The sequence below is a fragment of the Gavia stellata genome, chromosome 27 (assembly GCF_030936135.1).
Source record: "Gavia stellata isolate bGavSte3 chromosome 27, bGavSte3.hap2, whole genome shotgun sequence".
Classification (NCBI taxonomy): domain Eukaryota; kingdom Metazoa; phylum Chordata; class Aves; order Gaviiformes; family Gaviidae; genus Gavia; species Gavia stellata.
Genome location: NC_082620.1, coordinates 2,238,850 through 2,266,647, shown reverse-complemented (window position 1 = coordinate 2,266,647; position 27,798 = coordinate 2,238,850). Strand labels below are relative to the sequence as shown.

General features: G+C 43.4%; 1 protein-coding gene across 1 annotated transcript in view; it reads left to right on the top strand.

Moving 5' to 3' along the window:
• Positions 1 to 27,557, top strand: part of UBR4 (ubiquitin protein ligase E3 component n-recognin 4) — a 78,922-nt gene extending 51,365 nt beyond the window's left edge. Inside the window, exons 76-108 of the mRNA XM_059829843.1 lie at positions 242 to 481; positions 1,670 to 1,808; positions 2,354 to 2,479; positions 2,646 to 2,774; positions 3,224 to 3,567; positions 3,801 to 3,891; positions 4,259 to 4,343; positions 4,747 to 4,874; positions 5,606 to 5,735; positions 6,236 to 6,393; positions 6,929 to 7,038; positions 7,580 to 7,721; positions 8,537 to 8,618; positions 9,625 to 9,798; positions 10,231 to 10,352; positions 10,771 to 10,968; positions 11,095 to 11,175; positions 13,515 to 13,602; positions 14,009 to 14,136; positions 14,576 to 14,683; positions 14,912 to 15,031; positions 15,769 to 15,959; positions 16,312 to 16,485; positions 17,016 to 17,115; positions 17,674 to 17,892; positions 18,161 to 18,274; positions 18,601 to 18,743; positions 19,054 to 19,179; positions 19,950 to 20,144; positions 22,085 to 22,309; positions 25,811 to 25,901; positions 26,483 to 26,645; positions 27,374 to 27,557. Of these exons, the coding sequence (XP_059685826.1) occupies positions 242 to 481; positions 1,670 to 1,808; positions 2,354 to 2,479; positions 2,646 to 2,774; positions 3,224 to 3,567; positions 3,801 to 3,891; positions 4,259 to 4,343; positions 4,747 to 4,874; positions 5,606 to 5,735; positions 6,236 to 6,393; positions 6,929 to 7,038; positions 7,580 to 7,721; positions 8,537 to 8,618; positions 9,625 to 9,798; positions 10,231 to 10,352; positions 10,771 to 10,968; positions 11,095 to 11,175; positions 13,515 to 13,602; positions 14,009 to 14,136; positions 14,576 to 14,683; positions 14,912 to 15,031; positions 15,769 to 15,959; positions 16,312 to 16,485; positions 17,016 to 17,115; positions 17,674 to 17,892; positions 18,161 to 18,274; positions 18,601 to 18,743; positions 19,054 to 19,179; positions 19,950 to 20,144; positions 22,085 to 22,309; positions 25,811 to 25,901; positions 26,483 to 26,645; positions 27,374 to 27,438 (4,729 nt within the window). The 3' untranslated portion in view covers positions 27,439 to 27,557. The remainder of the gene's footprint in view (positions 1 to 241; positions 482 to 1,669; positions 1,809 to 2,353; positions 2,480 to 2,645; positions 2,775 to 3,223; positions 3,568 to 3,800; positions 3,892 to 4,258; positions 4,344 to 4,746; positions 4,875 to 5,605; positions 5,736 to 6,235; positions 6,394 to 6,928; positions 7,039 to 7,579; positions 7,722 to 8,536; positions 8,619 to 9,624; positions 9,799 to 10,230; positions 10,353 to 10,770; positions 10,969 to 11,094; positions 11,176 to 13,514; positions 13,603 to 14,008; positions 14,137 to 14,575; positions 14,684 to 14,911; positions 15,032 to 15,768; positions 15,960 to 16,311; positions 16,486 to 17,015; positions 17,116 to 17,673; positions 17,893 to 18,160; positions 18,275 to 18,600; positions 18,744 to 19,053; positions 19,180 to 19,949; positions 20,145 to 22,084; positions 22,310 to 25,810; positions 25,902 to 26,482; positions 26,646 to 27,373) is intronic.
• Positions 27,558 to 27,798: the final 241 nt, after the last annotated feature.

Sequence of the window (27,798 nt, the reverse complement as noted above, 5' to 3'; positions counted from 1 at the left end):
ATCAACAGCTCTTTAATCCTAAACAGTCTCTCTCTATGAAGAGGATAAAGGCTTAAAATGTATTTCTGGCTACATATCATGTCAATACAGAAGCTAAGGAAACGAATCCTAGAACTGCTCTCCATTCATCCCATTTAAAGTAGATTTGGAGCTGAGACGGTTGCGTTTGGCTTCTCTTCGTACGTGGGCAAGGAGGGTACTTCCCCACTGAAAAACCATGCCGCTTGCTTTCTTTTTCCAGGCCGGCTCGTTGGCACAAAGCTAAAAAAGTCCAGCTGACCCCAGGCCAGACGGAGGTGAAGATTGATTTGCCGCTGCCCATTGTGGCTTCGAACCTGATGATTGAATTTGCAGATTTCTATGAGAATTACCAGGCTTCCACAGAGACCCTGCAGTGCCCCCGGTGTAGCGCGTCCGTCCCAGCCAACCCGGGGGTGTGTGGGAACTGCGGCGAAAATGTGTACCAGTGCCACAAGTGCAGGTACGTCATCCTCGTTTCTCCCCACGGAGCCAGTGCCAGGGCTTTACAGAGCCCTTGTGCTGTTGCCCGTGTGGGATGTTCAACAAAATACCCTGCTATTTAAATACATGATTCTGTTTAATACAACTGCACAATCAAATTAGTCGAGAAGTATAAAACAGGCTTACAGGGTTTTAGTGTTAATACAGGCTAACAAAGGAAACCTGGTACGACAATACTGAAAGAACGCAGAAGTTTCAGATCAAGCCCTCAGAAGTTTAAAAAAGAAAATTCCCAGGAGGAGGTTATTTTTGGCCTGCCTGTTCAAGGGCGTGAGGCCGGGGTTCAATTACATGATGGCAGGGGGGTTTCCCCACAGGGTCCATGACTTAGCGTGCAGGATGGACAGTGTTCGCTTGTCTATTCAGAGCTTTTGTTGTGTTCTCCTCATTCAGAGCAGGGCTCAGGGCATAATTTACTGTGTGCTATTCAAACTTCCACTACAGTATTATAAATCCTTCTATTTTGTGAGTTTTGTCTCCTTATCTGGTGTCTCTTCTCCCCTTATTGTTGTCCCATGTTCCTCTCAAATCCTCATGGGTTTCAAGGTGTTTAGCAGGTTTTTTCCATAGATCAGCTGATTACTGGTATGTTGAAAGGTTTCCATATCCCTTCTTGAATTATGGGAGCTGTAAATCAGTTTGTGTCATGCTACTCTAGTCTGCAACGGGATAATAAGTATGCTGTAGCTAGTCCCACTGCAACTGGGTGAAGAGTGAAAGCTATTGAAAGCCTAGACCTTACAAACCAAAATGGTTTTGTTTTATCTGTGTTCTTGTAAAGGGCACAGTGCCCTAGTCTGATGTTCTACTGGGAATTAGTGTAGTTAAAGTAGAATTGTTGGGAACAAATTCACATCTGTTTCTGCTTTTTCCGGCCAGAATGTGGCACCGCTTCTGTAAGGATTTTTTTTGTTGTTTTGTTTTGTTGGGGTTTTTTTGTTGTTGTTGTTGCCTGATTTGTAGGTTTTGATTCTCATGTACCTCATGTATTTCACTTGTGACTTGCCCGGGGCAGTTTGGTAGGTTAGACATTTTAAGGGCCATCCTTCTCTTTTACCTACCGAGTCCATTCACAGCTTACTTCATTGGCTCTGTTACCTTGATAAAGCTCAACTGCATTCTTTGACCTTTCTGGCTTGCCTTTCAGATCCATTAATTATGATGAGAAAGATCCATTCCTTTGCAATGCCTGTGGGTTCTGTAAATACGCTCGCTTTGACTTCATGTTGTATGCCAAGCCTTGCTGTGCAGTGGATCCCATAGAGAATGAAGAGGATCGAAAGAAGGTGAGACCAATAGCAGATTCATTAATGAAACGCTCTCTCACTTGGCCAGGTCAACAGTGTAGGGACATCAGAGGTCCATCCATCTTGGGAGTAACATGGAAAGCAGTGCTCCTTCAAGGCCTCTCACTATCTAATGCATTCCTTATTTACTGTCTTGCTCCACCAAATAAGTAGTTTTTCAAAAGATGTAATTCAGTTCTTTACTTATAAACTAGCTATCTAGCACTGCATCTCTTTGCCTTGCTGTACAAGGGGGTGAATTTGGGTTGTACAGTACCTGTTACCATCCCATCGGAGGAACCCTGCTAATGAATGAAGAACCCATTGCAGTATGTGGCCTGTCCCAAAGAATAAGTGTGCTGAGTGTAGTGTCAGCAGAGTGGTACTTCTGGCAGAAGCAGGGTGCAGGATCACCATTTATTTATTTTTTTGCCAGAGAAAGGCAAAAGAGACAGAAGACTTAGAGATTGGTGGTTGTAGTTCCATAGAATTAAAAACTGCGTCTGAACCTAAAATAAGAGTTTCCTTTCCTTTTTTATTCTCAGGCAGTAACAAATATCAACACTCTCCTGGACAAGGCTGACAGAGTATACCACCAGCTAATGGGGCACCGACCGCAGCTGGAAAACCTTCTGTGTAAAGTGAATGAGGCGGCTCCTGAAAAGCCACAGGTAACAAGGGACAGATGATCTTGCACAGAACCCTAGGCTGGGAAGACACTGGCCTTTACACTGTCAAGAGCAACTAAAGGTCCTTGCCTCAGATGTTGTTCTGTAGTTGTTATTTTTGTGTGTAGCCTCCATATGTGATTTCTTTTTGTTTTCCCCTCTGTTCCAGGATGAATCTAGTAGTAGTGGAGGGATAAGTTCTACCTCAGCTAGTGTGAATAGATACATACTCCAGTTAGCCCAGGAGTATTGTGGCGACTGCAAGAACTCTTTCGATGAGCTTTCCAAAATCATCCAGGTATGATACACTTTGATTTGAATGAGTCATGTGTTTTCTTCTGTAACCAGATACAGTACATATCAGAAATAGAAAGTAAGATGTTGCCATTCTGCATTTAATGATACCGTTAACAACAGGTGATCAGCTGCGTATTTCCAGGGAAATAACAAAAATTTCTAAAAGCTATGGTTACCATAAATACTATGGATTTGTCACGTTTCCAGTGTTACATTGCATGTAATGTAGAAAACAAGCCTTTAAATAGAGCGGATAACTGGGAGTTAGGCTGATACTTCTAATGGATTTCCCAAGTCTGCCATTAACACGAAGGATTTCAAGTTTTGAGAGACTTGGTTAAAAATGTTTCTCCACAAAATATACAGTGAAAATAACCTGTGAATGGGATTAGCAATTATGCGCTGCCTCACAATTCCACAGCTTTCATTTCTCCTTTTCTGTGTTTCCAGAAAGTGTTTGCCTCTCGAAAGGAACTCCTGGAATATGATCTCCAACAGAGAGAGGCAGCGACGAAGTCCTCACGAACCACTGTCCAGCCCACATTTACTGCCAGCCAGTATCGTGCCTTGTCTGTTTTAGGCTGTGGCCACACATCATCAACTAAATGCTATGGCTGTGCCTCAGCCGTCACTGAACACTGCATAACGTTGCTGCGAGCTTTGGCAACCAACTCTGCCATCAGGCATATCCTTGTGTCCCAGGGCCTTATCCGAGAGCTCTTTGACTACAACTTGCGCCGGGGCGCAGCCACTATGCGGGAGGAGGTCCGTCAGCTCATGTGCCTTCTGACCAGGTTAGGCCTGATTCAGTGTTTGCAGCCCTCTGACCTCCAGTGAACTGTGGAAAACCACGTGCTCGTAAATGCAATATCAGAAGGGAGTAGCTTTATAGGGGAGGAATCTTCCATCAGAAACTGTAGACTGTAACTTTGTACATTTGTTATCAACTAAGCTGAAATCCCAGGAGCTTTTGGTATTTAGTACGAGCACAGCATAACAGTGTTCTGTTTTTTCCTTCTGGAATTAGGGACAATCCAGAGGCCACACAACAAATGAATGACTTAATCATTGGGAAGGTTTCTGCAGCTTTGAAGGGACACTGGGCAAATCCAGACTTGGTGAGAGACTCCGGTGTTTTCCTATTTCTTTTTTCTGCCCCTCCGCAACTGCTGGTGTATTCTAATCATTGCATCTTCTCTATTATCATGGTCTATTTGTAATAGGGAAGGTGTTTGTGTCTTGATGGGAATTAAGATAAACGTTAGAGTAAAGCACAAAATTATGTGATTAGGTATATGCCCAAGTTTCCTCAGGCAGTTCTGCCTGTCTTGGCAGATAGGTTGCCAGTCGTCCCAAATGGACATGGGATTAAATTTACTTAGATCGATGTGTTTTGAACCTGTGTTTTTTTAAATATCAGAAGGCAAAAAGGACTGCTGTGTCATCAAGACTTCTTAAGCCTTTGAACATGTGTCTGTGTTACAGGCTAGCAGCCTACAGTATGAAATGTTGCTGCTAACAGATTCCATCTCGAAGGAAGACAGCTGCTGGGAGCTCCGACTACGTTGTGGTGAGTTCAAACGACTAGTGTGAAAGCTTTATTTGAAACTGCTATGCCCAGGTCTGTGCACTATAGCAAGATTTTAAGGAAGGGAACTGATGCCAACTCAGCTTGTTATTAGGGTTAAAAATGGAGTTAGGACCAGATAGCTTTGTCTTGGGGTAGTGTGTTTCTTGAAACATGAGTGCTGAGAAGTAGAAAGATGGAGGTGTAAAGGGAAGGATGGCAAGACTCTCTTGCTGTAATAGAAAATAATTGTTTTCCATCCATGGCTGCATGAGAATGTGATAGTTTTGCTTGAGGATATGAGGTCTTACCTAACTCTAAACACTTTTAATGTGCTGTATAGAGCTGTGGAAGTGTCCTATCTGCAGATGTTACAGTGAAATGAAAATTTATGTCTGTCTTTCAGCTCTCAGCCTCTTTCTGATGGCAGTAAACATTAAGACTCCAGTGGTTGTTGAAAACATCACCCTCATGTGCCTGCGCATTCTTCAAAAGCTGATCAAGCCACCTGCTCCAACCAGCAAGAAAAACAAGGTACTGCCTTAGATGCTGAGCAAAGCATTTGAAAACTTGCTGATTAAAGTCTGGCACACTGATCTCAGTGATTAATAACTTTGTGAGGAAGCCAGGACTTGCTTTTCCTGGTCACGGTTACTAGGGAAGCACAAGTCCTGTGACTCTTGTCTTTGCAGACTACAAACTACAGGTAACTGCTTTCCATTTTTCACTGTTCTTTGGTGGCTTTGACCGCTACTATTCGAAACAGGGCTTTGCTTTTTTCCGCACAGATTTGAGGCATGGGGAAAGAGTGACTTCAAAGTTATGGCTTGGTTATTTTGGGCAAGGTTTTGGTGCTTTCAACAGCTTTGTAGAATCAAGTACCTAAACATGGTAGAATCAAGTACTTTTGACTCAGATTTTTAAATTCAGAGCTACAATTCTAATAAAAATTATGTTGATTGGCTGCTCCTTGATTGTAATTTAGGATAACATCTGCAGGGGAGAAGGTATGTTTCTGCTTTGATATAGTTATCTGATAATCCCAGATGGATGCCAAAGATGGGTTTACTGATATTTCAGTAGTAACTGGAACGAGGCACCTCTGTTAGTTCATCATTAACAGAAACTGTATATCCTGCTGTTGTCCAAGTGCTGCATTTACCTATTCATGGAGCAGACACAACCAGTGATCCAACTACAGGAGTTGCTCTTAAGGGAACAGGCTGTGGCTTTCTGAAGAATCATAGAGCTTTTTTGTTTATTAGGATGTGCCTGTGGATGCTCTCACCACTGTGAAGCCTTACAGCAATGAAATCCATGCACAAGCTCAGCTGTGGCTCAAGAGGGACCCCAAAGCATCGTATGAAGCTTGGAAGAAGTGCCTCCCTGCCAGAGGTAGTCCTATGCTTTTAACTTTGTGCAATTTTGTGAAGGAACGTGTATGTCCCTCCAGGTTTAATAAGGAATGTACTTCTGTGGAGTTGTGTTGGCTTCTCTCCCGTGACATCGAATACTATCTTTGCACTTAGCTGTGTAGTCCTTAGAGACTGTAGCACTGACTTTTCTAGGCTGTGTTGCTCAAACCTTGAGCAGAAAATACACTATGCCTGAAGGTAATCAGGGGAATGTAGAAAATTAATCTTGTTGCTTATTTAAAATGATACCAGCCAACTGAAAAGGTGATTGAATTCCCTGAGAGGCTATGTGATTTGCATCTGGCTTGGAAGCGAACATAGCTCCACGCAGAAGTGAAAATGATAGCAGAAAGAAATAAGCAGCTACTCAGCTTCTCAGCTGGGGTTTGGAGAGTTCCAGTATGAAGGAAAAAAAAATACAATGGCAGTTTGCAGTTAATAGCTGCTGACACTTCTCTTGAGCTGTGTTCAATATTGCAGGTATAGATGCCAATGGGAAATCTCCCAGCAAAGCTGAGCTTCACCAGCTCTACTTGTCAGAAAAATATGTCTGGAAATGGAAACAGTTCATGAGTCGCCGTGGGAAGAGAACTTGCCCTCTGGATCTCAAGCTGGGACACAACAATTGGCTGCGACAGGTAAACGTGGGTGAAAATTCCGGTGGGATGCACTGGGCAGAGTTAACAGTCAGAGATTATTGGTAGCGTGCCGCATTTTATGTGCTTTGCGGACAATAGGAGCCGTGATACTTGGGGAGGCTGTAACTGGCTGCATCTAATTCCAAGTCAGGTTTGCAGCTTTGTTCCCTTAAAAATACTACATCTAAACATTTATCCAGTAGTCTGCATGTTCTTAAACTCTGAACCTTTAATTGCCACGGTGCTCCTACTTGTCTACGTAGCTGCATTTTGACTCCTGAATTTTCATAGGTCCTGGGCAAAAAGTTTTCTTCTTGTGTATGTGGATTAGTGTGTTGCCTACACAGTGCATTGTTTAAACGTTTTGATGACAAGCAAAGACGTGATTCTCACAGAATCAAGTCTTTGGAAGAATAAGAGAGCACTGCCACCAGGTCACCAAACTGTCCTAATGTATGCTGTGCCTTTTTATAAAATATCACTAGTTTATCTGTGCATATCAAATGATAACGGTCTTTTAATGCTGTTGCCTTAGGTGCTGTTTACTCCTGCCACTCAAGCTGCAAGGCAAGCTGCATGTACTATTGTGGAAGCTCTGGCTACCATCCCCAGCCGCAAACAGCAGGTCCTTGATCTCCTGACGAGGTATTTCTGTGTTGCCACACTTGGCAACTCCAGGATTATTTTTCTTTAATTCCCATGAGAATCTCTCCCTTCTTCCAACTTTTCTCACACCTCTCCCTTGTATATCTCTGTTTCACAGCTCTTTTTGGGCTAAAACTTAATTAGTTGGGATGGTATAGTTTTAGGAAGACATTTTTTTTTTGCTGTCTGGCAATAAGCTATTGCAGTTCCGTACTTTTTCCAGAGGTAAGCAGATGGTGTTCAGCTGTGTGGACAACGTTTCCCCTGCCTCTTAGACAGCAAAATAATAAGGTGAACTCTCTTCTAACTCCTGTGACATAACTTACCCCAACTGATGCTAGTAGCACAGCTGGGGAACTCCTTTTTGGGACAAAATACCACTTTAGCCATCGAGTAATGAATATCAGTTATGCTGTTAGCTAGGAGGACAACAGGGAGGATAGATTTCTGGAGGCTTTTTCTTTCTTTCCATGGTGTCCTTAAGCTGTGAATACCTCTTGTTACTGTGAAGTGGTTGTCAGGTTGTGTTTCTCTTTACTAGCTACCTGGATGAGCTGAGCATTGCTGGCGAGTGTGCCGCCGAGTACCTGGCACTGTATCAGAAGCTCATCAAACCGGCGCACTGGAAGGTCTACCTGGCAGCCAGGGGGGTTCTGCCCTATATCGGCAGCCTCATCACTAAGGTATGGACTTATATGGAGGAACTAAGGAGCAACAGAAAGCTTGTCCCTGACCTGTCAGTTTGGCTTTTTTTGCTTTGAAATCTTCATCTGTTCGTTCAGTGCTCTGTTGCTGACCCTTAGCGGGTTTACGAAGTTCACACTTCTGTGCTGTCATCCCTGAGCAGAAAGAGCTACAGTGGTTTTAGCCCCAGCTGTAGCATTCCTCAGCGCAAACTGCCTAGTACACGTTAATTAACTGCTCTGGGGGCAGCTATGCTAAGGGGTATAAACATTGCTACACTGTCTTGGCACCAGGTCCAAGTTGGAAGCTGCCTTAGCTGCCAGACTGGACTCTGAAAGCCCTTAATGACAAGGGAGGATTAGGTGTGCTACCATTCCTTGAGTGTGAATTACTGCCTGTTGGAGAAGCACCACGTTTAAGTTGCAGTTTTCAGAGTGTTAGGTCTTAGGAGTTTGCTGTGGTGATCCCTGGTGCACTCCAAAGAGGCAGATGACACCCTCCGTATTAATGGTGGCCTTGAGTCCATCATGGAGGGCCACAAGAGCAAAGCAGTGGTGATAGCCGTGAGGTAGATATAGGGAGGAAATGAGGAGGATGTTTGGGGTAGTTTTTTCTCTCCTCTCCCCTTTCCCTCCCCGCTGCTGCATTGTATTTCTGGTTTCTCTGTGGCTGGCTCCGTTTCTTTGCTCTGTTCCTTTGTACCCCATGTTCACACACAGGTCAGCGTGTTAGTTTTCTGTGTGTTAGATGCTCACCAGCTAGTCATCATTGACATTGCAGTTTTTGTCCTAATAGACTTGTTAATTATTTTCAGGAAATAGCTCGTTTACTTGCCTTGGAGGAAGCAACACTCAGCACTGATTTGCAGCAGGGATATGCCTTGAAGAGTCTTACAGGTATTTGGTGGCATCAACACAAGTCCTGCAGTAGGATTACAGATGGGGTGGTTGTTGTTCTGTAACAGCATGTAGCAGAATTTCAGAGAGATGTGTGTCAGTGTTAGATTTTTGCCATCAATTTAACACTTAATCCCTAAATTGATTTTTCCATATTTTTTGTGGTCAGTTTGAGTTTTTAGTTACTTGAACTGTGGTAATGTATCATGAGCATATCACTTTTCTTCTCAATTTTTTAATTACATTTATTTTACATTTTAATTACATTTATTATACAGTATAATTTCCAGGACCATTGTAAACACTGCTGTTTCATTCCCACTGCCTTCATTCCTATTGTTTCCTACCTACTTATTCTGTGGTAGCTTTTCTTTTTTAAATCTTCTAGGGTATACTTTTTCCAAAAACTTGTTGGAAATGGAAATACGTCATTAGCTAGGTCATTCTCTTCCATATCCTCTTCCATGTTCTTCGAAAATTAATGGACTAATTCATACAGCCTGCCTTCTTGCAAGAAAAAGTATGTTGATAAATAAGTCATGGGAAAGAATCCAAGTGTTCACTGATTCTTTAGTTTATTTATAGGAGTGACCAATTTGGTGATGTAACTGATAAGTCATGTACCACACTTGCTGTCAGATCATCAGAGCTAGCTTAAATATTAGAAGGGGAGCAGTCATCTGCTTTTGAAATATTTTGCGACAGCAAAATGTCAAAAAGTGCAGAATTTTGTATCAAGCACTTAAAAAGCTCCTTATACCCTTTCCTCATTCCCTCACCATGGTCCCATATGGTATAATTTACAAGGCAGCTCTTGCAGGCTTTGCCTCCAACCGTTCAGTTCACAGAAGTGAGCTTTAAATCACAGACCGACAATGGGAATTGTAACAAGCCATTTCATTGTGCTGCTTTTATGATATTGTGCCCTATTGGCTGGCCACATGAAATTTAGAGCTAACAAATCAAACTTGCTCTCCCACTTTCTGAATATCCTGTTGTTTTATAGGTCTTCTCTCTTCCTTCGTGGAGGTGGAGTCCATCAAACGGCACTTCAAAAGCCGTCTGGTGGGTACAGTCCTGAATGGTTACCTGTGTTTGAGGAAGTTAGTGGTACAGAGAACAAAGCTGATCGATGAAACGCAGGACATGCTGCTGGAGATGCTGGAGGATATGACAACAGGTAAAACCACCTCAGTTCTGTAAATCCAGAGCTTGGGTCAACCAAGATGAAAAAGCAGATTGTTACAGCCCCACAAAGAACTTACTTCTAAAAGACTACTATAGCAAGGGGGTTCTTTTTGGCTTGGACGTTCCAATATTTCCTTTTGGCGCAGAAAAGGTAAATAACATTTCTGGAGTCATCTCTTATTTTCCAGGAATTTAAACCTCCTCTTTTTTATGGGATTGTTTTACTGCAGCCCAACCATGCAAAGGGTTTTCCTAGTAAACATACCAATAAATAACCTTTCATCTTTTAAGTAGTGGATATGCAAAAGGAAGAGGGCACCAAAGTATGGAGCTTATTGTGGAAGGATTTATGGTGTATGCTGAGTTAAAACGTAACCTGTAACATTGACTCCTGTGTCTTTTTAATACTTCTGTTTCTTGGCAGGCACAGAATCTGAAACCAAAGCATTTATGGCAGTGTGTATAGAGACTGCAAAACGTTACAGCCTTGATGACTACAGGACTCCAGTTTTCATCTTTGAGAGACTATGCAGTATTATCTATCCTGTAAGTATAGAGATGGCTGTAGCATCCCTTATAAAGTTAGACTTCTTAAATAGATATAGTTGCTTGCATTTGGGCAGAAACCCAATAGTGTTTACAATAATAATTTAATACTAGCCAGCGTAGAACTGTAGTAATATGGTATCCCATTTGGGGGTTTTAGTATTCAGGTTCCCTGCTGTGGCACGCTCTGTGCAAAAAGGCAGAACCAGTAGTATTGTTTCATGCTGAGGAATTTGCTTACTGAGTGATACTAGACATCCTCTAAATGCCACATGTGTGGCAATGTACATCAGGATGCACCAGTGACGAAAGGACTGAAGGTTTGGGGACGTCCTGTCACTTGCTACCACAAAAATGCAGGAATGCGAGCGTGGGTAGAGGAAAACTTACTCACTCTGTGTCTGCTGCTGTTCTTTAGGAAGAGAATGAAGTGACAGAGTTCTTTGTAACTCTGGAGAAAGATCCCCAGCAGGAAGACTTCTTACAGGGCAGAATGCCAGGAAATCCCTACAGCAGTAATGAGCCTGGCATTGGGCCACTCATGAGGGACATCAAGAACAAAATCTGTCAGGACTGTGACCTGGTAGCTCTGCTGGAGGATGACAGTGGAATGGAGGTGAGAATGCACAAGTGTGGATTTCTTGCACAGATGCACGGGGATGCCATTTCTAGGCAGCTGATGATAGCTAGAATGGTGATGCAATGTGAGCGTGTTCTTGACTTTTTATTTTCTCCCTTTCAGCTTTTGGTGAACAATAAGATCATCAGTTTGGATCTGCCTGTGGCTGAGGTCTACAAGAAGGTGTGGTGTCCCACTAATGAGGTATGTGTTATCTTCATGTATGTTAACAGCACAAAGCACCTGTCCTTGATATTAACAAAAAAATGAAAAGAAAAAAATATATCACACGAGTCAGGATTTATTTTCTGGCATATAATTTCTTGGGTGTAATTGCTCAGCACCTTTTTGTGCTCTCTTAGGATAGACCGTTACTCAAATCTGCAATGTAAGTGATTTAAAAGCACATAATGCTGACCTAGGTGAATGTATTGACCTTATCTTTGTAGCATATCAGAGATGTGAACCGTCTTCCTGAGTAACAAACTTTCTTACATTCCTTTGGGGAAATAGCTGAACTTTGTGTCACCGCCTTTCAAAGCGCATTTCACACTCCATCTGCACGTGAGAGTATCATGCATGTGTACAGACAGGGACACCAGATTGCTCCATCAATCTGCGCTTCAGAGATGAACCCAAGTTATTTATGCAGAGAGAGCTTCCAACATTTCTCTGTATTACGTTGCACTTCTGCTCTTGGGCTTTTCATGTAGGGATCTCAAGAACTTGACAGATTTTGTCCTCCCAGTTTGCTCTTAGTAGTGTGTATTGTCTGGTTTTCAGATGAAGAAATGGACCCAACAGTCTTAAGGGAGGACTAGGCCACCATGTCACAGTAAGCTTGTTCCAGAGGTGGATGTGGTCCAGAACAAGCTCTTCCCTTCCTTTTCTTGTAGCCACTAAAATAAACTCCCGCTGGGAAGGAATCCATCATACTAAATCTTGCCCGTTATGAATATGTTCTTTAGAAGCGCTGCTAGTAGCACTTGAGATCATAAAAGATGACTGATTTGCCCAACATTTCTTCTTCATTCCTCATTTACTCTTGGGTTGCAGTCACCTTTTACTGAAGCCTCTGTTTCTTGAAACCATTTGTTTGCTATTCTTGTGGAGAAGAATTCAAACAAAATGCCTGTTTTCAGTGAATTATGATATGGGGAATTGTTCTCATCAAGCTTTATTTAAGTAAAAAAGCCTTCTGTACTGCAAAATCAAGCCCAAAGCTAGGTGACAGTAATAATTTTTTAGTAAGGTACCATCTTGGATAGGGAAGCGAGGTGCTGGTCTTAATCTGTGAATTCTAATTTGAATTCTAATCAAGTTACTGAGGGAAATCATCACACACGCTGCTCCAGCCTGCCTGCCCGCTCAGAGCGGGGAGGTGCCGTTCCCGTGAGATGCTGAGCTGTAGCCGGTGTGCGGCTCTCCCAGGATGCAGTGCTGATGGTGAAAGGCAGAGTTTGCTCAGCGTCACCGCGCTGAACAGCTTTCATCTGTCTTCCTTTGTGTGCACCTCCGCAAAGCGCTTCTGGAGCTGCAGCTCACGTTCCCTAGGAAATAGACAGGCGCACAAGAACGCAACCTCAGGCCCCTTTTTGTTTCCCTTGTCTCTCACTGGCTTTTTTTGTTCATCTGCCATTTTACCAGGGCCCCTGTGGTGTTAATTGCTGGTCTCTAGCGTGGCCTTTGAGCATATCTTCCCCCCGGGGCTTTCCCTGTGCTTATGTATTTGCTGTGACATTAAGCGCTGCTTATTCCACATTAGGCTTAGTGTGCTCTCTGACAGGTTTTCTTTCGCAAGGTCTCCTGCTCCCAAATCTGGGATTTTTCTTTTCTGCTTTTTATTCAGACCTGTGGATTAAAATGGAAAGTTTAGTGATATGCTGTCAGTATTTCCAGCTGGAAATGCATCTGGAAACTAGCCCTTTCCCAGGGTAAAAGCACAGCTTGTGCTTCAGCGGGTTTGGCTGTATCATTTTAGTAATATACTGTCTTACTGAAAGCTCATTAAATTGCCTTTTATTCCTCCTCTTCCATTTTCCATCGCTGCAGATTTTATCTGTTTGAAAGCACTCATCCAATTAGCCTCTCCTGCTTCATTTACTGGGCTCTGCCTGATCCCTGTATTTCCCAGGTATGCTGCGCAGTACCCTCGGAGGGAAAGGTTGCTGTGGAAGCAGGCGTTTCTCTGTAGATGAGCCCGTTTTGCGTGGCTAGATCTTTCACTGGTGCTAAAGGAAACTGTTGGAGGAGATGTAAGGAGGAAGGGGCTGTCCATCTAACTGGCAATGCTAGGAGAAGGTAGACAGACCAATAGATGAGTTACTGATGTTTTTGCAGGTGGTGGCTTTACTGTTGTTTTTAATTCATCTCAGTAAGGGGAGAAGAAGGGAGTGAAAGATTTCCCTGTGTTACCATCTGCAGTCAAAACAGCGCAAAGGAGAACTGAGGCTGGAGTGTCTATTACTCACTGTAACAAGAACCGGACTTGTATGTAAGTGTCCACAGAGGTGGAGTTAATATAATGCTGTCCTGTCTTGCAGGGGGAGCCGATGAGGATCATTTACCGCATGCGGGGGTTACTAGGAGATGCAACTGAGGAATTCATCGAGTCTCTCGACTCCACTACTGGTAATGCACTTGTCTTCTGAAAGCTGGGATTAGATTTGAAATCTGAGGTTCGCTGCAGAGCAATGACACTATTTATTATCCTTACAGCAGAGAGCTTAAAGTTGACTGATGTTGCTTTTGCTACATTTACCTGCTTCACCTAGAGTGGAGGAGGATTTTAACAATACTTTTAAGTCTATACTTTAAACATGAACACTTGCATGGCACAGGACCGTTCTGCCTGGGGCTTCTTCAGACTCCTGCTCCTAATTCTTTTCAAATTTGATACAGCTGAAGTGTGTTGAACTGCTGGTAAATGTGTCCTACTGTACTCTCTATTTTTGCTCCGCTGTTTTGTCCCATGGGCTGCACGAGCTTGCCATGTTGTGACTGCTTCCTTTCTTCACCATCTGTGTCTGTCCTGTAGATGAAGAGGAGGATGAGGAAGAAGTTTATAAGATGGCAGGTGTCATGGCCCAGTGTGGAGGCTTGGAGTGCATGCTCAACAGACTGACTGGAATCAAAGACTTCAAACAAGGCCGGCACCTCTTAACCGTGAGTCTCAGCTTCTGTTCTTTGGGGTCAGGAGTTACGTGATGGAAAATGCCACAAACGTTAGTGAAGCTTAGTTGTCTGCCCTATGTTGCAGTTTAAGTGTTGCAGCAGAGGTTTCGTTTCACTAATTAATGAAAACCTGAGAAATTCCTTCTTTCCCTCTCCCGTTCCGCTTGGTTAACAATTCTTTACAAAGACTTGAAGTGTGTAGAAGCTGAGGAGTTGGTAAGACTAAATCCTGTCTTGCTAGAGTGATTGTTTTCTGCCTTGGCCTTACTTGAAAACCAGAGCCTAAGGTTAATATTGGTGTAAAAATCTGGCTTGTACTTTACCCCAGAAGTCTGGAAACTAGCTATATTATCAGGTGCTTTTAGTTTCAGCAAAATCCTCCTAGTCATTTTGAAGGTACTGTAGAGAATGCATTCTCTGTATTTTGTAGGTGCTGTTAAAACTGTTTAGTTACTGTGTGAAGGTGAAAATAAATCGTCAGCAGTTGGTCAAGCCGGAGATGAACACTTTGAATGTCATGCTGGGAACTCTTAACTTGGTAAGGACAACCTGGACTTTCATAAAGTGTTTTCCATGGACTCCAATGAATTTAAACTACCTCTGACTCTCATGCTGCCTTATGACAACTACAAGAGATCTTAAATGTTGCTGGACTGGCACTGCAAATTATCTGTTAGCCATTCCTTATCTGTTAGTGAGTGGAAGTGTGTGGGTCAGTTAAACCAGTTACTGCTGGTGCTACAATAACTGCTGCCATCTTCTCCAGGCTCTGGTGGCTGAGCAGGAAAGTAAGGACAGCGGAGGAGCGGCTGTGGCCGAACAAGTGCTTAGTATAATGGAGATCATACTGGATGAATCCAACGCAGAACCTCTGAGCGAGGACAAGGTGAGTGCCTGGGGCTCAGTGCCCAAATGGAAATGTTGACTGGGGTTCAAGGCTTGCAAATATCTTATTACAGTGATGCTGAGCTTTGGGAGCTGTGGAGGTGTGCTAAATGGGAGTCTAACCCTTGTTACGCTTGCTAGCATGTCTTAGCAGGCCTTGGAGGTAGGGCAAGAGGAGTGCCCTGAATCAAAAGCACTACGAGGCTTCTTTAGGGTGATTCTTTCACAGTCGGAGTGGGGGTTATTAGGCACTGCTTGGATCCCTTCCTTGCTGCTTTGGGCCACAGGCCAGCGAGAGACAAGAAAAGACACAGCTCTGCCTTGTTTTTTTGAGAGTTTTCGTACGTGTTGAAAACATGATTGATTTTCCAGTTAATTGAGGACAAAAACTGTATCTCAACTAGACTGAGAATGAGAAGAGTTTCTCGCTCATCTTTTGAAGCTATTGGTGTATAGGAATCTGACTTCCTTTGGGTTGGAATTACTAGACCTTTTTGACTGAAAAATGCTTTAATAGTAGGTGAAAGAAGTCAGGTGTCAGCTAGAGGAGTTGATACAGCCATTCCACAAGACATTTGGGAATGAGGCTGGGTTTTGTTCTTCATCAGGCTATCTTTATCAGGGTCTAGACCTCTAACCCTTCAGGACTGGAGTAGTCTATTAGCTACTAGAGTGAGGCTTTTCTTGAAGGTTGTAGATTTATTCCTGAACATAAGTCATGCTCCTCTTCCTTTGCAGGGTAACCTCCTCCTAACTGGTGACAAAGATCAGCTGGTAATGTTGCTCGATCAGATTAACAGCACTTTTGTCCGTTCCAATCTCAGCGTCTTGCAAGGCCTATTACGCATCATTCCTTACTTGTCCTTCGGGGAAATGGAGAAAATGCAGATTCTGGTTGATCGATTCAAGCCGTACTGTAACTTTGATAAGTATGTTGTCTTATTTCAACTGAAAGCACATGAAATTGGTTGTACTGACAAGTCTATACCTTTTTTTTTTTCCTCTCACTGATGCTTACTTCAGTGTAATGCAAAGCTTCAGAGATTCCTGGTGCATAAGCTTAATTTCCTATTTCACTTCTAAGCCATTTTTCAAAGAAATATGTGAGCGTGTAGCTCAAGAAATAGGGCTTTAGAGTATATTCTGAGGTGACAAGGGTCTGAGTAGTTTTTCTGAGTCTCTGAGCTGGAGTAGGTATGTGCATTCAGTGATAATGTAATGAGAATTACAGGCAGAAATTTTTGGAGAGCCTCCAAGTTACCATTTCTTCTCTTCATTCAGGTATGATGAGGAGCACAGTGGAGATGATAAAGTTTTCCTAGACTGCTTCTGTAAAATAGCAGCGGGAATAAAGAACAACAGCAACGGCCATCAGCTGAAAGATCTTATCCTTCAGAAGGGAATTACACAGAATGCCCTTGACTACATGAAAAAGCACATTCCCAGTGCAAAAAAGTAAGAGTCACTACTTAATGTATGTGATAATCCTGAAGATCCTTCTCTCATGTCATCACAACAATCTTCCAAGAAAGCCGTTAACAAGGCCACATTCAGAAGCATTTAGATTCGGTACAGCTGTGATGCAGAGGGTCTGGTGGGACAGTGCTACTATAGAGATGGGCTAAAAAGCTTGTAATCTTCCCATTTGATACCCATCTGAGCTGATTTCTTGGATATCACGATGCTTGTGTTTCCTGCCTGTTTCTTACATATTGCACTGTAACAGAGCTTTTGCTATTGATGGCCAGCTCGTGAACGTAAAATAAATCCCAAGGCTAAGAGTTGACACTGTGTCTATTAGCGTGCACAACATGGAAGTGGGAGTGTGAATGTCACTTCATTAATTAATGGAGGAGGGACACGGGGGAAGGGTGCTTGTCTTGCCTGCAGCCTGCGCTGTGCAAGCTGTGCTGCTGGCTGACCGCCAAGTGCCTTTTCGGAACGGGTGACTGCCCTTCAGCTGCTGCCTCTTGTTTTCTGTGCAGTTTGGATGCAGACATATGGAAGAAATTCTTATCTCGACCTGCACTTCCTTTTATCCTGCGCCTGCTCCGTGGACTTGCCACACAGCACCCTGCTACACAGGTAAGGAGACTGTCCTGAAAGCCAAGTAGGACGTGGCTGGCTTATTACGCTGCTTTTTGTGGCTGAACCTAAGCAGTTATTTCTATAGTAGTTGATTCTGTGCTGGTTTTTGTTGGGCTTGGAGAGGCACACCAGCTTCAGGTATCATCTGCTAGTATGGAAAAGTCTGGAGGGCAGAGATTTTGACTTAAATATCTTCTCATTCTGTATAGTGTGAGATTTACACACCAATGTGAAGAGAAGGTAATTTAGGACTGTGAACTATATGGTATTGATAGGCTTCTCATGGCCTGATTGTTGTTTTAAGAATGCTCTTTATCCAACATCCACCTCTGACCTCTTAGTAGTGGCCAGTGTAGAGGCAAATTGCCCCAGTCTCATACGCAGTTTTAGGGTCCAAGGTCCTCAGTGTAAGAGCATCAAAGAAGAAAAGACATTTGGCAAAAATTGTTCCAGATCAGTGCTTCAGCTCAGCTGTCGTGAGTGAGATTAGAGGGAACAGTTACTGTCATGTGCACCCTTTTTCTGAAGAAAGTACTGTGTTTCAATCCCTGTTAGGTGCTAATAGGTACAGACTCGATTACCAACCTGCATAAACTGGAGCAGGTGTCTAGTGATGAAGGGATTGGGACATTAGCGGAGAATCTTCTGGAGGCACTAAGGGAACATCCAGAGGTGAATAAGAAGATTGATGCTGCCCGGAAGGAGACGCGTGCAGAGAAGAAGCGTATGGCCATGGCAATGAGACAGAAGGCCTTGGGCACTCTGGGGATGACGGTAATGTGTGTTTGCACTGACAGCAGACTAGTGATCTAGTGATCTTTTATTCCTGTCTTGTTAAAACTGCCACACAAGGAATTGTGTAAAATGATTTACTGACAAATATTGCAGAGCTCAAGCCCACGGTTTGCCTGATGCTGCTGGGAGAGTAAATACGGTTGCTAATAGCAGGCTGGGAAATGGGTTGGGCATTCCTGCCACAATGGTGGGGATGGTGGTGTTCATCATTGTCTTTTTAACCTGCTTGAGTTGTTCTCTCTTTCAGACGAATGAGAAGGGTCAGGTAGTGACCAAGACTGCGCTGCTTAAACAGATGGAGGAACTTATAGAAGAACCAGGTCTGACTTGCTGCATCTGCCGGGAAGGATACAAGTTTCAGGTAAAGTGAGATACATTTGCAAAGCCCTCTCACCAGCTGAGAGGACTTGCCAGTATCCGGCTGCGCAAGGGTTGGTGTGTCCCTGGGAGATCAGGAAATCTCAGGTTTGGTTCTTGGGATCAGTAGTTCCAGAGGTGGGTGGGAAGTGGAAGTGTGCTTCCAGTGAAAGCTGGATGTTTTCACTGAAAGCTGGAAAAAAAATTTGATCAGTGCAAATTTGAGGTAGGGACTGGGAGAGATGAAGTTCAGTGCAGTGTCAAAATGGTACAAAGTGTGAGCTGTTACGGATGTAAATGATCTCTAACATAGCTGTTGTGTCATTGCAGCCTACAAAAGTCCTAGGTATTTATACTTTCACCAAACGCGTTGCACTAGAGGAGTTTGAGAACAAGCCCCGAAAACAACAGGGATACAGCACAGTCTCTCACTTCAACATTGTCCACTACGATTGTCACCTCGCAGCTGTAAGGTGCGTTCAGATCACAGGCTGGATAGTGGTGGTTGATGTTATTTTCCAAGGTGGTTTCTGAGCATGGCACTTAGCCTTGTAACTCAGGACGGGTTTGCGTATGAGTTGATCACTTGGCAGCCTGGAGACAGCCATGGACTTCTCTGTTACGGTCTGCTTTAATGTGCCAAATTAGAGGTCAGGCCTGGACACTGAAAAGTGAAGTCCGTAATTTAAAGAAGCTGTGGAATTGTCAATTTTTTGATGGTTTCTTAGACAAAAACTTGCATACTTCTAACTTGCCTGGGTGTGACTTGCTTTCTCAATGCAGACTTGCCCGTGGCCGTGAAGAATGGGAGAGTGCAGCCCTACAAAATGCCAACACCAAATGTAATGGGCTCCTGCCAGTCTGGGGACCTCATGTGCCAGAGTCTGCTTTTGCTACTTGTTTAGCACGGTGAGTAGATAAAATTACTTCTCGAGCTGTTTTGCATTTGGGTAGGTGAGTCAGTGTGTTTCCACAGAGGTATGCTAGTTTCAAACCATGGAATCACAACAATGGCAGCTAAATCTTAGTCACCCTGAGTCATTTCAGATTCTGCTATCAAGTGTACATCTCCTAAAAAGGTGCAGGTGTCTGTTTGCTTCTTGGCTTCATATAAATAGGTACCTTCATTACCTCCTTAGCCCCCAGTCACTGCTGAAGATGGGGTGTGCAGTAACAGTGTTGATTCATTCACTCCTGCTTTACAAAGGAAACCTGTCTGACACCAGTGGATTCCCTTGTGTAGATTTCCAAACCTCAGCTGGATGGTGATGAGCTACAGTAGCCTGACCACTTACCTAGAGCAGATGGAGATGGTTCATCCTGTTGTCAATATTCTGGTCCACCTTCTGCTGGGTTTGTACAGTCGCATCAGAAATCAGTGGTAACATCTTTAATACATCTCAGCCAGGGAGCTGTATCCTGAGCCCTGGACATGGGAAAATAGTATCGATGAGTGTATATATGTATGCAGATGGAATTGGATTTGCCAGAGTAAGCTGAGAGCCTCCCTTTGGGGAGGTTATCGAAGGTGGCAGTGCTTGCATTTTTGTATCCTGTTCATTCTTGAAAGCTTTTCTATGAGATAGTTGCTCAGATTCTGAGCTATGGTGTGGAAGAAGAAACTGTATTAAAGTTGTGAAAGGGTTTTTAATAAAGTAACACTTACTGCTGTTTTTCAGACACAACACGTACCTCCAGGAATGCACAGGGCAGCGGGAACCCACCTACCAGCTCAATGTCCATGACATTAAACTGCTGTTTCTCCGGTTTGCGATGGAGCAATCGTTCAGCGTAGATACTGGAGGAGGAGGAAGGGAGAGCAATATACACCTCATTCCATACATAATCCACACGGTGCTCTACGTCCTCAACACGTCAGTACCTTTCTCTTAGCAACAACCTCTGCCTTCCACTCTTAGTCTCAGAAAGGTCTACAAGGGCTGCGTTCTGGGCTTTGTACGTGTATGTGGAAAGAATGGTGGAAAATCACACAAAAGTTTTAGGAACCAAAAGTTAGGAACCAAATTGCACATTTTAAGCAAACTGTTACAGGTTTACATTGTTTGGAGTAAAGCGTTGCCGCCTGAACATGCAGGATAACAGGGAACCTATTGAGTGAAAGCAATTGGGAATTAGCTTCTCTTTCCATTCTAGATGTAATTATTACCTCTGGGGTGAGCAACAGGGTTATTAGATTAAAGAAACACTGCCAGATTAATTTTTGCTGGAACAGATAGAAGAGAGACACTATGATGAAGTAATTGTTAGTTGAAAACTTAACCCTGGTATCATTTTATCCGACATGAAAATAACAGAATCAGTTTTGGTTCCAGTTTTGACATACTGGAATTCTCCTGTAGCGTTCAGGTCCATCAGATATTCCTGACATTTTGAAGATTTTTGTTTGTAATTATTTTTTTTACCAGTAAACAGCAGCATAGGAACACTTCTGCTGAAGTGTTTCAGTAATATCTTATACAACCATAAGTATTGGGCATGCTTTGGCTGGACACTATGTCTAAGTGTACAAATCTGTAGGCACCTAAATGCTTTTGAGTGCATGAGGTGGTTCTGATAATACAGCACCCCATATGAAAATGTAATGCCCGTACGCTTTTTATTTGTGTAGTTAGATACCAGAAAGTAATATTAATTAGATGAGGGTATAAATGTTAAAATACACGCCTCTTCAACTAAGGTCACTCCAAATGGAGTGCAATAAAATCTGTCTCACTTTCCCGCCTGGAACTAATCAACGTTTTGGCTCTAATACAATTTGTCTATTGTTTTTAATATCTATCTCCAGATCCCTGTGCTATTGTTTTCTGAGTCCCTTGGGAGACAAATAAATGAAACTATTCTTTTTATCTCGTTAGTCTGCTTACTGGCACCAGAGAGCCCAGAACCCGCTGTGCGGCTGTTGTATGAAAATGCATTATGTAGTTTCCAGACATTTTTTTTTTTTTTTTCAAAGACACATTTGATATTAAATGGAGAAAATGAAGAGCTACTAGTTGGCTACCAGCTGCATCATGTAGCAAATGAAAAGGTCACACAACACTGACACCCAGATACAGCTTTATCTGTTAGGATGCTGCTGTATACCTTCCTGATAGGGAGTATGTATCTAACTTAAAAATTTAGGGACCTACCTGGCTGGCAGCCTCTTCCTGATGAAGTAGAGCAATAGGCTGTGGTAAAGTGTGATACATCTTCGCAAGTTCTACTGTAACACAGAGTTTGCACGGTCAGCTCTGGGATGTCAGGACCCCTGAAGAGCCTGGACCTAGGGGAAAGGAAAAAAATTATATATATATGCTTACGGTAAATACACTATCTTTTTGTTTTTGAAATTGGCCTGTATCTTCTCAGTGATTGCTTTTGCGGTAGATGAATAACATAAATTGATTCTAAGGTCTGGCTGTAGGAGCTGCAGTCACGTGCTTAGTGTCAGATGGGAGATGGTACAACGTGAACACATGGACTGGCTGGCCTGACTCTTTTTTTTCTCTAAAAAAAAGGAAAAATAGCTCTACAGTAGTATTGCCTTGTATTGGAGCAATGCCAGCTGCCTTGCAAACCCCTCTAGTACCATACACAGCTCCGAGGAAAAGTGAGTTTGCTAGGCATGTATGCTTCACTGGGAGCAAGTACTCAACCAGTGGATGAATTTGGGAAAAACCCGACAGTGCGAAGCTAGCACTGTTTTTTCTTGCGTAGGACTGCACGAACACAGTACCTCAAAGCTCCTGAGATGTAGCAAATTAACATCTTAAGAGCCAGAACAGCTGCTGAAGCTTTTCTTGTGTTTCAGAACTCGAGCAACTTCGAGGGAGGAGAAAAACCTGCAGAGCTTCATGGAGCACCCCAAAGAGAAGTGGGTGGAGAGTGCCTACGAGGTGGACGGGCCCCATTATTACATCGTGCTGGCGCTGCACATCTCGCCCCCCGAGAAGTGGAAAGCCATGCGAGTGGAGATCCTCAAGAGGCTCCTCGTCACCTCCCACGCGCGAGTGGTGTCCCCAGGGGGAGCCAGCAGGTTAGCCACCACCCCGCCGCTGTCCGCCGCTGCGCTCGCTCCTGCTACTGTCACAGCACCCAGAGCCACAGGGCAGCTCACGGGGAGCTAAGGAAAGGAGCGCGCGTATTTCAGAGCAGAGTAGCTTTGTACTCCGCGCTGGAGAGGTATGAGCAGGAGCATTCAGTTCTGGGTGGTTTTTGGAGTGGATCAATCAGTTGATCAGTGGAACGATGCTTTTCCTAGGAGTATAGCTAAAAGTAGGAAAACGGTAGGATGCTTATTCCCCCCCCACCTCAAGTGAAACACTGTAGGAAGTGCTGTTGTGTTCTGTTTCAGAGCTGCTAGTATGCTCTCTGCTTGTCTTACTAAAGAAGCTGTTTCTGTGCTCTTTTGATCGGTGCACCAGCTTCCTTAAATAGAAAAATAGAAATAGAAATCAAATGCCATTGCTTTTAAAAAAGAAAAAAAATCAATAGCAGCTGTCAAGCACTTGAAGTACAAGAATAAGTGGCTGTCCCTGCCTGACAAAAGCACGTATTTCCAGAGAAGGAAGGGGAATTCCAGTTTCTGAAAAGATGATTTTAAATAGCTGTCATAATTAGGAATAAATTCATTTTTATTCTAAGTCGCCTTAAAGGGCATTCTTATTCCGATGACATTAATTATGTGTTTGATAAAGTCATTACATTGTAGTAACACACAACACAGCATGCATCAATGCTATTAGAGGCATCAGAAGTGAAAGAGCCCTTAAAGGGGCTCCTGTATTGATTTCTGTGCTAGTTTCTGCTCTTCAAGCTCAGCCTGCTCTGTGTTCGTGGCTCCTGTTTCCACCACCCTGCCTGAGTTCTGGGAAAGGGAGTTTAACAGTTACAGGAGATATTATCGTGGAGGTCTGTTTTCTCAGACACAAGGGCGTGCAGTTTTCATGTGGCCTCCAGAAGGGACTGGTAAAGCAAAGCCCCTGTGTGGGTTTGCTGTGGATGTTTGGTGTTTTTTAAAACCCTCAGTAAATGATTCTGTTTCTTTCCCAACTTATCTCTAAGCATGTATGTAATAAAAGCCTATTGAAACGGACATAGCAAGAAACTTCCAGCTAAACCATCCAATCTCTGGAATTTCAGGGGAAAACACTCAAAAATAGTTCTCGGGAATTATGTCAAGGTTTATTCAAGGGCTTTCTTTAATCCCTGCAGACTAAGAAAGCACAAAGCCTTCCTCCGATAATACCTCTTAGAAATAGAAATATGGCAATTCTTATTTCCAAGGTCTGTGCTTATTTATTCTTGTGGAAAATCAGGAAGAGGGCGATGGAGGGTGAAATGCTCTGCAGATAAGTGCCAGTACCTTGAATTTGTAGGCTAAGGCAAAGAGGAAGCCAGCATCTGTAACATCAGAGTAACGTGTCTGCATACAAAAGATTGAAATTAGCATTCCACGTTAGATGCAGAACGAGGGTATTATCTGGGTGCATCACCATTCAAGAGTACATCGGGGTGGTGCAGACTGAAGGTTAGAGACACACAAGGACTCATTACTGCTACCTTTACTGGGGGAGGTGGAGAGAAGTCGCTGCAGGAACCAACAGTGCATCTAAAAGCAGCTGAGGATCAACTCATGATCCTAAAAAGGGCCTGTAAATCTTATTAATGAAGATGCAGGCAATACTCTACATTCCCTTGTACTTAAATGAAGGCCACAAATACTGCCTGTGCCTTGTCCTGTGGTTAAGTGTTTTATCCAGCTGCTCAGCTGGATTAGTCAGTGTAAGACAGATTCGAGGAGAATCTAGCCAAACATATCTTCTCTCTCTGCCAGCAGCCACAGCTATCGCAGTTTGCAAGACTAAAGTGAGGGATACTGGGCACCTTCTGGGTTTTAGAAACACTTTGTGTTTAAACCCAGTGATGAAATTACCAGGATGGATAGGAGTTCTGGGTTTGTTCTTTTTTTGTAAATATAGTTTACAAATTCCAAAGGACTGAATCAAGTGACCAATTACCTGCTCGTTATTACTGAACCAAGAATTCTGGCTAGAAGAATCCTGTAGACGCTTTGCAGTATAGCTTTCATCTGGGGTTTGGGAGGAAAATATCCTTTTGATTTTTTTTTTTTCCCCCCCTTTGCTCCTGACTGTGACCTTTCTAAAATATTCATGAGAGAAGCGAGGCTCCCAAAGTGTTAATGTCTAACTTTCTGCTGGCAATCCATGCATAGCTGATGAGCCTGAACCAGCTTACATTAATGAAAACGCAGCAGCTATTATATGAAGTAGCTGTTCCAGAAGGTAGCTACCAGACTTAACCCACAAGGGCCTTTTAGTTTTCAATTAAAGGAGCAGACTCCAATTAGATCAAAACCATTCACATAAAAAGAAACTCTGTCTTGCAGTATTTGGGAGTCTAGAATTAGCCTCGCTCTAAGTTGCTGTTCTTCCCGTGCAAATTTAGTCACCTTTACTAATTGGTTTTCCTTTAAATAATTAAGTCTAGCTGCCCAGGCAGACTGCCACCTACCAAGCCATCTGTTTTAAGGGCAGACACATGAATGTAGCCTTTTAGAATAAGAGCAGCAAAATGTTCATTTCCCCCCAAAAACCCCAACTTCCGACAGATTGCAGTTGGACCCGTGGTCAGATGAGATCCTTTTGTCTTGCTGACTTGTGTCAGTGGCAGCTGAACTAATTCTAGATGCCTAAAAAAGGGCTTTTTTTTTTTTCCAAAGCCTTTAAGTGGCAAGCAGGAAGCGGCATGCGATGGAGGCAGATGTACCTGAGAAATGCGTGCAAGAAAATTCCAAACCCATTAGAGTTGCTGGCAGGAGGTTCCGCCTTGCCAGAACCTGTTCGTGATTAATCCTGTAAACTTTGGGAGCTGTTATCCCAGGACAGCTCTGCACCTTTTGTAGCATTTCTCCAGCCAGATGCTGAATTTCCAAAAGCAGAAGTCCTCCTTTCATGGCGATAGAATAACCAAGAAGGTATTAAATGGAAATTCCTCCATTTCTTCAAGGGCAAGATATTTCCCTCAGAGTCTTTCAGAAATGCTTTTATGAGTTAGAAGCAAAAATATATTCTCTGTCATTGATACAGACTGCATCCGAAACCTCGATTTAGTTATTTCTTCAGAAATCTGCCGTGCTCCAAGCAGTGAGCATACAGATGGGGGCTGTGCATTGTTTTTTCTGACTTTGCAGTTGACTTCCTACATAAACTTAGCAGTGCGCTTCCCTCTGTGCTTGTTTTCTTCCTGTGAAATAAGGTTTTGTTGGCTAGCTGCTTTGGTTACACTAGGCACAGCTGGTAAAGCGACTTCCTACCCATAGAAATCGTTGCACAGAGGTTACAGGTGCCCACTGTTTTGAATCCAAGAGCACACAGCAAAGCTTACTTGGAGCCATTCCCCGTGTGCATTATTGATAGGCTTTTTTGGCCGTTTCAGCTTTCATGCTATTCATCAAATCGGTTACCAAAGCATAGTAAAGTGATTAACTCCAAGATTGATTTCATTATCTTCTTAGACTGGCAGATAAGACAGTGAAGGAATACGCAACGTACCGCTCTGGCCTTCTCTTCTGGGCCCTAGTAGATCTCATTTACAACATGTTCAAGGTAAGAAAAAAATATTGAAGATCACCTGCGTCAGCTTTCTAACCTGAGCAACTACATGCATTTGAAACAGAAGGCAGAGTTTGAAGCCCTTTTCTCCAAGATCCTTATAAATATAAAATTCACCTTGTATGAGCGGAAAGGCTGCAAGAGGCTGCCTGTGCTTATTGTACTCCTTGCAATTTGGTGTCTGAAGGATTGAGAGACTTTTCCAGTTTGCAGCACTCATCCTGTATTATGTGGTTGCTTATTTTTTTTTGTTCATTGTTCACTAAAGCAAGGACATTCGAGCTACACCAGGGAAACAGTTGGGTAAGGAAGGAGGTAGTGGCATCCACCAGAAAGAAACTTGCAGCTTCCGAAGAGGGTTAAGTAATTAGGGTGAGAAAATGCCTGCAACCTTGTTTGTATTCTGTACAAAAAGATTATAAAGTCACATATGGGGTAACTTCTTTTATGTGGCTTATTTACAAGAGGCAGGGGCTGCAAGTCCAAGAGCAACGGGAGAAGGCATCAGGGTTGGCAGTTATTCTTCTAAATAGTTATTTTTTGGACTGATGTGGTCCCATTTTCCCCTCTTGTAGAAGGTGCCTACCAGTAACACAGAGGGAGGCTGGTCCTACTCTCTTGCTGAATTCATACGACACAATGACATGCCAATACACGAAGCTGCAGACAAGGCCCTGAAAACCTTCCAGGAGGAGTTCATGCCAGTTGAAACGTTTTCTGAGTTTTTGGATGTGGCTGGTAAGTGTGTGCTTTCCCTTTTATAGGCTGTCTTATGCAACTCGTGACTGCCGCTTGCTTGAGACAGCAGCATTCCTGACACTGCCGCAGCAGCTTGTTTGTATGAGGCAGCGAGAGGAGGAGACCTCGGCACTCCAGCTATTGCCTAAGCTATTTCAAAAACAGTTGGGAGACACGCTTGAGCATCCCCAGACAGGAAAATTTCTCTCACCTGATCCTGCGGGTCCTCCCCCTGCTCCGTTAAACATACATACTGACATCACAGCTTAAGGGTGTTTTCGGTTATATGTGGTTTGAAGGCTGATAAACAGATGTGACCGTGTACAGCAGTTCGGTGCGGCCAGAGTTCCTGCCATAGGGATTTTGATATCGCCAGGAGCTGTTGAAAATTAACGTGCAGAGAGACTACTCTTACTTCTGTCACAAGTTAGTTGTGCCCCAGGCCAGTCTCTCACTGTCCAACATACGGAGCTGCCAGGCAGCCAGCTAGCAGGGTCCCAGTAGTAGCTCTGTTGCAGAAGAGTGAGTGCCATATGGATTTAATGTACACCCTTTGGTCCCTTCTGCACCTGCATCCAACAAGGGTTTATCTTCGTCTTGTCTATACTTAAAATAACATTGCAGCTGTCATTATTAACTTACACATGCCCTAGCCCAAATCCCTAATGTGGGCAGGAGAAACCGCTTTGTGGATCTAATTATTCTGTATTATCTTCTTTTCTTTAAAGGACTCTTATCAGAAATCAATGATCCCGACAGCTTCCTCAAGGATCTTTTGAACTCCATCCCCTGAGCCGCCAGCACAGAGAAGCGTTGGGCAGAGACTACACTAGCTTGCCTTCCATCCCTTTGTGTTCCTCCTTGTGCAGTCTGTCCCTTCCCTGAGGAGTGCTGCAGTTTTTTGGTTTTGTTTTTTTTATTTTCTACAGTTTTTCTTCTTGGAGTGATTTGGAATTTAGATTTGTTTTATCTTGTATTTCAGTGCTTCTATCTGTAAAGCCTTGTGTATTCAAGCTGGTTGAAAGAACTTGTACAGAGAGGAATCCAAACCAGTAAATCTTAATGCTTTAGTGTGCACCTCTTTGAAGTTAAATAAATCGAACAAATGGGTAAGATGGGTTTGACTAGTACTTTAACCAGCCAGTAGCCCAAA